Below are 8,419 nucleotides of genomic sequence, written 5' to 3'. Positions count from 1 at the left end.
CCCGGTCTCTCGGTTGTACTCCCGCTCGGTCATATAGGCTTAAAATGGCCGTTCCAATGCACATTACGCAGACATGGCCAACTGTTATCGCCCTCAGGAAATCCGACCTGAGAAATGCTGTGCAGCCATCGCTGGAGAGCCTATACGCGGGAAGTGGCTGCAAAGAGGCTGCAGGAGGTCAGCAGCACAGAGATGTAAAATAAGGTGAACATGGTGTATTCTAAAAGAAAAATAGACATGGGAATTGTATTGTTTATGATGCACCTAAATGTCATCAGGCTAGTTTAGATCCTCTAAATCAGTCCAAGCAGTATGTCTTGGGATTGTGCAATGCATGCAGAGGAAACGCATTCACATAATGTCATTGGTAGGAGGTGAGGGCCGGACTGCATAGCGCCCTCCTGTACAGGATTTCCCAGGCAGCGGTGAGACCGGATCCATATACAGCCGCAGCCACTACAATATAATACAATAGCTGTGAAATGATTGTACGTCTGTCTGCGCAGTGCTGCGTTCACCCGCCCGTGGACTGACACTCCAGCACTGTCCCGGGGTCGGGTTCCCGTCTGTTTGCTCAAGCCGTGACCGGTCTCAACTTGAAGTCTGTTTACACAACACTGAAGTGTTTGCGTTAAAAAAGGAAACCTTCAGATACAATGTCCTTGCTGTGCTTGTTGTTGAAACAAAGCCTGTATGGGGTTGTGGACGCAAGATGTTTGCGGTGTCTTTAGGTGACATGTAACCCCAGGCGAGGATGTGATTGGGCAGGACGTTCTAGGTTATATCTTATCTTCTGCTGAGCATACAAAGGGTTAATACTAACTAACTAAAAGTGTGGGCCGGGACCCTCCTACGTTCAGTCCTTACACAGGAGAGCCGCTTCTGTGGAGAAGCCGCTTTCCTGATGAAGGAAAGCGGCTTCTCTCCAAAATGAGACCCTTGTACGCCCGGTCCTGATGGAGAGCGGCTTCTCTCTAAAATGAGACCCTTGTACGCCTGGTCCTGATGGAGAGCGGCTTCTCTCTAAAATGAGACCCTTGTACGCCCGGTCCTGATGGAGAGCGGCTTCTCTCTAAAATGAGACCCTTGTACGCCCAGTCCTGATTAAGGAGAGCGGCTTCTCTCTAAAACCTACCCTCCAGAGTTTCTACTGTCAGAAAAATGGCAAGGTCAAACGTTGGCCATTCCCAATGGATTCTCCAGAATAAGGAGGGGAGCTCCATCCATACATGCATTGCTTACAGCTCCCTTTCGTGGCCGGAATGACATCACTTTCTGGCTGCCGACACCTTTTACAGGGCGCGCAAGGAAGCTCTACAAGATATGCACATATGGATGGAGCTCTGTCACAGCACAGCAGCCCACACTGAACCCCTAATTTTTTGGGGGGGAGTGTGAATGTCTTTGACTGTGTGAGATTGTGTCTGTGGTTGTGTGCGTCTGTCAGTGTTTTAATCACAAACCACCACACAATTGCACCTGGTGTTCGTTCTGGTGCGGGAGGTGCATTGCGTTTCCATTCATTTGAATGCCACCCTAGACACACCTCCCACCCACAGTTTGATCGCTCGCACTGGAACATGCAGTACTGCAGTTTGGGACGCGCCTTAAAGGAGAACTATGACACGAGTGATTTCCACTCACCTCATAGTTCTATGCCGACCTGTGACAATGAGACTGTCACAGGTCGGCTCAGTAGATCGGGAGGTGAGAGAACACATACCGGATTCCCTCACCTCTCGATCCTGTCACGGCTCTCTGCCGTGACAGGGGGAGGGGCTGGATTCCCCTCTCCCCGCTCCGATCTGCCAGCGCTGACTGGCGGAACGGACGGGGGAGGGGGCGGGTACAGCTGGCTCTGCCTCTAGATAGGCAGAGCCAGCTGTCACTCACGCAGCTGGGCGGATCCCGTCATCTACGTCAGGATCCGCTCCAGGTGCGGCGTCTCAGTATAAAATAAAAGCAAGAAGGGCGCCTTCTCCTAGTGCAGATGATTTTTATTTTTCAATAAGAAATAAGATTGAGTCTTAAAAATGGATACTCACAAGAGTGGAAGGATCACACGCATTGGACACAATATAAGAACGGGAGCCAAGCTGGTGCAGTGGCAGTCAGTCAGAAGTGTCCTGTGTGCAGATCGTTATACCAGCGTGTCGACGCGTTTCCGGGGCACGCCCCCTTCGTCAGGACAGGCACAATTGTCGGGATCCGCTCCAGGTGCGGCGTCTCAGTATACCGCGAGCTGTAACTCTCTATATACTGAGCCTAGGGTGATGGGAGGACGCTAGTTTGTGTCCTCCCGTTACCCCAAGGAGAACTATGGGGAAAAACACTGACCCCATAGTTCTCCTTTAATGACCAAGGACAAATGTGGGTCCTGAGGTTACACAGGTTGAGAATTACTGGTTTGGTGGGTGGCCCTGTCGGCACTTTTCCATCTGGCATCCTACGGTCAGACGATCAAAGGACCCGGATGGAAAATGTACTGGTTAATCGGCTGCCGTCACTGTTGCAGCCCAGCGGGAAATTCATTCATCCGCACTGATTAGCATGAAAGGAGGAATCTGTTTTATTTATTTCATTTAGCCCGCCGGTTTGACCAAAACAAATATAACCGTGTGTGGCTTCAATGTGCTTCAGCCACCTAGAGACAAGTGATGGATAGTGCTAATTGATTGTCTTGTGTCTTCTTTCATCCTCAGATATATCCATAGCACCATGGCAAGTGACCCTCCCCCTCCCTACCCCGGGGGTCCCACAGCCCCACTACTAGAAGACAAGCATGGCTCCCCCAACATGGAAGGTAATCAGTTATTGTTACTCTCTGTCTGGCAGACTTCCACCTTTCACACCGGACGTCGTCATCAGCTACTAATCTGCATGTTTTCAATTCCAGATAACAGGCAAGCTCCAGGGGCCTATCCTCCCAGCATGCCCTTCCCCCTCCCAGAATGTGGACCTCCTCCCTATGAGGCCAACCCAGGGTACATTTCCCCAAACCCAGGTAAGTTCTGTACGAAAATATTTTGCAAAGCAAATTCACATCCCAGTCGGCCTCGCTTGTCACCTGTGCTAAATAAAGGCGCCCACACACCTTTACAATTTATCTGCAGATTTTCTGTGGTCAGATGGAAAAGGTGCAACAGATTCCTCCATCTACATTAAACTGTGTGGATGGAGTAATCTCCACCTGGGCCAATCTGTTGCACTTTTTCCATCTGACCACAGAAAATCTGCAGATAAATTGTAAGGTGTGTGGGCACCTTAAGACTTGTCTGCGTTGCCTGAGACTTTATCTAGCTCATGGCCAAAATGTGCCGTCATCGAGTTTTTAGTACCAGTTTCTTCTCTCGTAGTTCCAATCATTGACAGCCGGCGATACAGTTATGTAGGACCGCTGTTGGCATCCTGCATGGCTGTCATGCACTGGCGGCACCTTCACATTGCAACATCCCCAATGCCCACCAGTGCCATGCCATGCTTAAAGTGGACCTTGATGTGAAATAAGCCCCTCCCCAGCAGCGTCCCCATAAGGTTTGGATTGTTGCCATAGTGCGAGGGGGGTAACCTTTGCACCCACATTATAAAAAGTGTCCTCAATCATGAAGTACTGTACATTTTTATTGGCCAATGAGAATGCCAATCATAGCGATGGGTCAGTAGTAATGTGCGGGGGGGTGGAGCTCAGCAGCAAGTGTCAACACTGCCCGGAAGAGTTGTAGCTTTGTCTGCAGGAACAGCCTGGGATTTGTGAGTGGCAGGAGCATTTTAGAGGTTGCAGATATAACTATTTGTACGTTTTATACAAATATGTGTTGGCTGGAGTTGGGCTTAAAGGATAAGTCTGCCTTTAAAGGAGAACTATGAGGTGAGTGCTTCACTCACCTCATAGTTCTAGCCGACCTGTGACAATGAGACTGTCACAGGTCGGCTCAGTAGATCGGGAGGTGAGCGAACACATACCGGCGTTCCGCTCACCTCTCGATCCTGTCACGGCTCTCCGATCCGCCAGCGCTGACTGGCGGAACGGACGGGGGAGGGGGCGGGTACAGCTGGCTCTGCCTCTAGATAGGCAGAGCCAGCTGTCAGTCACGCAGCTGGGCGGATCCCGGCACAATTGTCGGGATCCGCTTCAGCTGCGGCGTCTCAGTATACCACTAGATACAGCTCGCGGTATACTGAGCCTAGGGTGACGGGAGGACACTAGTTTGTGTCCTCCCGTTACCTTAAGGAGAACTATGGGGAAAAAACTTAACCCCAGAGTTCTCCTTTAAGACCAGTCCACCAGACCCCCCATCACCGGGTGCTTCTTCTGTCAGAAATTTCTATTCCTTTGATTTTTAGCGCAGCTGTCAATGAGTCCGCCAACCACATCATCAGTTAAAGGATTGCTCGGTGTGAATGACTACATGCCCCTTCAGTCACCATGCCAGAGGGAGTCTACGGAATGAGCCGGTGTTCCCTCTCTCCTCTCCCTGCTCTGTAGTGTAACCCGCACTTCCTCCAGCATGGGGGAAAATCTTGCAAGAGTCTGTGTATTTGAACCTCGACTCATTGATTGCAGGTTCAAGGCTCTGCTGGCTTCATTCCCAAAAAGTTGCATGTGCACATTGATCATGAGATCGGTGTTGTTGCATTTACTACTTGTTTTGCAAAAGGTGGACTGTCACTTTAAATGATGTCCTACATCTCCAGGGTTTTTTACGTCGGCCATTGGGTAGAAAATGATCATTGTTATTATTGCCCCCCTTTAAAGGAAGGTCGGTACCAATGAAGCTGACTGAAGCCCTGTATGTGGTAAATGTCCCACAGACTGGGACCGCACTGGAAGGACTGGTCTGCTGACCTGTCAAACCTGCATCACAGATTGGGGCCACACTGGAAGGACTGGTCTGCTTACCTATCATTCCTGCACCATAGACTGGGGCCACACTGGAATGACTGGCCTGCTGACCTGTCATACCTGCACCACAGACTGGGGCCGCACTGGAAGGACTGGTCTGCCGATCTATCATTCCTACCCCATTAGCAGTGTACATTGCACAGAACCTGTTCAGCGAGCTGTGATCTCATCGCATTGGACAGTAATGGGCGTTAAATCCCACCGCTGCGGCTTTCCTCGTCTCATCATCCTGTTTAGCAATCACAAAAAACACGAAAAAATAAATAAATCTGTAATGTCTCACATCCTGTGTGCAGAGAGAGAGCTCAATTAATGGAAAACAAGGCGGGTAAGTGTACTCTGTGTAAACTGAATGAGATGACGGATAACGAGAAGCATCCCAGTCCATTAAACCGGCAGAAACAAACATTGCGGAGTCGTTTAAGGCGATGGAGACGCCACGGAATTCATATCGATGGATAATTCCATCTTCCTCTCCAAACACGAGTCTGAGAAATAAACATCCCGTCCTTCTCTGCTGGATCTCCTCTGTCTTCATTGTATACAAGACACATGGGGAATCCTGTGTGAGATCAAGGAAATCTGTACATGTAGGCTGTCATTACTGACCACTCCTGAAAATGCTAGTTAGCTGGCTGCCATACTTCATCATTGGCTTTATGGGTATGTACACTCCCCAAATATGTAATATATTGCAGCTTAGATATGGCGTCTGCATTAGTTTTAAAGCTTTCTTTCCCTTTTATTTCCAACTGGCCGATTCTGCCAGTAACGTTCTCCATCCAGGAAGTGAGGCGGGCTCTCTCTGACTTGCTGCAGCTCCTAATGCACATTGTGAGAAGCCCGCAGTGTGCAGTGACATCAGAAGAAGCCATTTGAGTCTAGCAGAGGAGCCGGTACAACTGTGCCAGACTGAAGGGAATGCTGGTTTAATGTCGTTTAACCCTTGTGTTTCTCCCCCAGGGTATTACCCTCCTCCTGGACCCTACGGACCTATGGGATACTACCCTCCTACGGCCAGACAGTATCCACCCCTGTTCCCGTCCCCCGGGGCACACGCCAACACCACTGTTGTCATGCCACCCGGAGCCAGCGATGCCTCAGCCACCACCACAGTGACCGTACTGCAGGGCGAGATCTTCCAGAGTTCTCCGGTACAGACGGTGTGTCCGCACTGCCAGCAGCCAATCACCACTAACATCTCCCACGAGATCGGGCTCATGAACCTCCTGCTGTGCTGCTTCTGCTGCTTTGTGGGGTAAGTGAGATGTGAGAGTGGTCTACTATGAAATGATAGTATTGGGTCCACGCTGACCTGTCCTGCTGGCTGGTTGCTTTTTATGGCTTGGAGGCATCAGCATGTGGATCTGTCTGCTGGTCCCCCCAGCTCTCCTCATACTTCCCCTTAGCTGCAGGTTATGGCAGCCAGACAGCTACTAAGACAGACGGGCAACAAGCATTTTCAGGAGGAGGAGTTGCAACTGTCTTTTTCAGGTTTACAATAGATCTAAATAGGGATGTTTTTCAGGTATCGAGTACTGATCTGGTATCGGTGAGTACCGAAAAAAAAATAGAAGTCCCATTAAGTAAGCTGGGTGGCGTGTAATGACTCTCCGCCAAGCTTCCCGATTAGGTGGGAAGCCGTCTTCATGCTCCCTTGTCACCAGGGGGCGATGATGACTACCCGCTTGGCTTCCTGATTGACCAGCGGCGAGTCGTTACATGGCGCCCGGCTTCCTAATTGCCTGGGAGGCCAGCTCCATGCTACCTCATCACCGGGTGACAAGGAAGCATGGAACTGGCTTTCTGGCCAATCAGGAAGCTATGCGCCATGTAATGACTCGCAGCTGGCTCATCAGTAAGCTGGCCGCCAAGTCATTACATGCCGTCCTGCTTCCTGATTGGCCGAGAAGGTGGCTCCATGCTCCCTCATCACAACTTGATTAAGGAGCATGGAGCCGACTTCCCGGCCAATCGAGAAGCTGAAGGGGGAGTCACTACCCACCCTCTGGCTTCCTGATTGGCTGGAAAGCCGGCTCCATGAGTATGAGGGTTAGGTGTGGGGAAGGGGGTGGGCTGGTTTAAGGATAACCTTCTGGGTAGATTTCCCCTTACTTCCTGGAAGCCCAACAGGAACTGAGAGGAAGCCTCTCCAAAACGAGGGAGAATCCTTTTTAAGGGATTGGCCACCAAAACAGGTCAGCCCATTGGAAGGATTACCCTCGTCTCCTGTTCCAGACATAATTGTACATTTTTGGACTTCCCCCTTGCTTTCTGGTGGCAGTGGTCACCGGGACAAATAGGGTTAATCTCCCCAACTTTGACACAGAGCACAAAAAATGTGTGCATTAGAAGCTGCAGCAAGTCAGATAGCGGTCGCCTCATTTCCTTGCCGGAGAACGACAAACAACATCTAGCTCTTTCATCCCCAGTCTGATTGTCCCTGGCCCACCGCTTTCTTTCATTGGATTTCAGTTCCCCCCATCTAGCCATTTAGAAATCTGGATAACTCTGCACAGGGGAGGGGGGTGGGCACAGCTGGCTCTCGCTCTAGAGAGGCAGAGCCAGCTGTCAATCAAGTGGTGGGGTGGATCCTGAAAATATTGTTTGAATCTTTCTGTGCTGTCAACATATAGCTGGCAATAGCCTGCTATATGGTGAGTTTGGGGTCACAGGAGGGCATAGTAAATGTCATCTTGTGACCCTGAAGATGGCCAAAAAAAAAGGTTGGGCCATAGTTCCCTTTAAGAAAATTCATCAGCACGTGTATGAAGGGAGAAAAGGCAAAATATAAGCAGATTAGAATAAGGTATGTAATGGAAATGGAGAGATTTATTCATTGTAAATGTCATTAGTATGTTGATAGAAGAGGGGAGAGGAACCAAGAAGGCCAAATATAAGTAGATTAAACTTTAATAAAAAACTGAGCACATGATCTATATCTCAAACCTGGTCTCAAAGTATCACCCTAACCGTCCCCTCCGCTCTTCACAAGACCTCCTGCTCTATAGCTCCCTCATCACCTCCTCCCATGCTTGCCTCCGGGACTTCACTAGAGTGTCTCCCATCCTATGAAACTCTCTACCCCAACCTGTCCGTCTATCTCCCACTCTGACTTCCCTTTTAGATTGTAAGCCCTCAGGGGCAGGGCCCTACTTATCATCTTATCTTTAATTGTATTGTAATTGTAATGTCTTCCTTATATTGTAAAGCGCTGCGCAAACTGTTGGCGCTATATAAATCCTGTATAATAATAATATTTTTTATTTTCTTCAGATGTGACCTCGGCTGCTGTCTCATTCCTTGTATGATCAACGATCTGAAAGATGTGACCCACACCTGCCCCAACTGCAAGGCCTACATCTACACCTACAGAAGAATGGGCTAAAGGACATGTCGCAGGCTCCACTCCGTCCCTACAGCGTCCATCTCCAAGCTACAGTCTCATCTCCTCCTCCGCCTGCTCATCACCACTCAGAAGCTGTGAATCGAGACTCCTGACATGGCTAGGTCAAA

General features: G+C 49.8%; 1 protein-coding gene across 2 annotated transcripts in view; it reads left to right on the top strand.

The window, feature by feature from the left end:
• The window catches only part of CDIP1 (cell death inducing p53 target 1), an 8,540-nt gene extending 127 nt beyond the window's left edge, over positions 1-8,413 (top strand). For both annotated transcript variants that reach the window (XM_018568022.1, XM_018568021.1), the window contains exons 2-5: positions 2,703-2,803; positions 2,897-3,004; positions 5,867-6,161; positions 8,180-8,413. In XM_018568022.1, coding sequence (XP_018423524.1) covers positions 2,719-2,803; positions 2,897-3,004; positions 5,867-6,161; positions 8,180-8,291 — 600 coding nt within the window. In that variant the 5' untranslated portion in view covers positions 2,703-2,718 and the 3' untranslated portion in view covers positions 8,292-8,413. The remainder of the gene's footprint in view (positions 1-2,702; positions 2,804-2,896; positions 3,005-5,866; positions 6,162-8,179) is intronic.
• The last annotated feature ends 6 nt before the right edge of the window (positions 8,414-8,419 follow it).

The sequence above is a fragment of the Nanorana parkeri genome, unplaced genomic scaffold (genome assembly GCF_000935625.1).
Source record: "Nanorana parkeri isolate BGI_ZX_2015 unplaced genomic scaffold, ASM93562v1 scaffold1127, whole genome shotgun sequence".
NCBI lineage: Eukaryota > Metazoa > Chordata > Amphibia > Anura > Dicroglossidae > Nanorana > Nanorana parkeri.
This window is presented reverse-complemented; position numbering and strand designations above follow the sequence as displayed.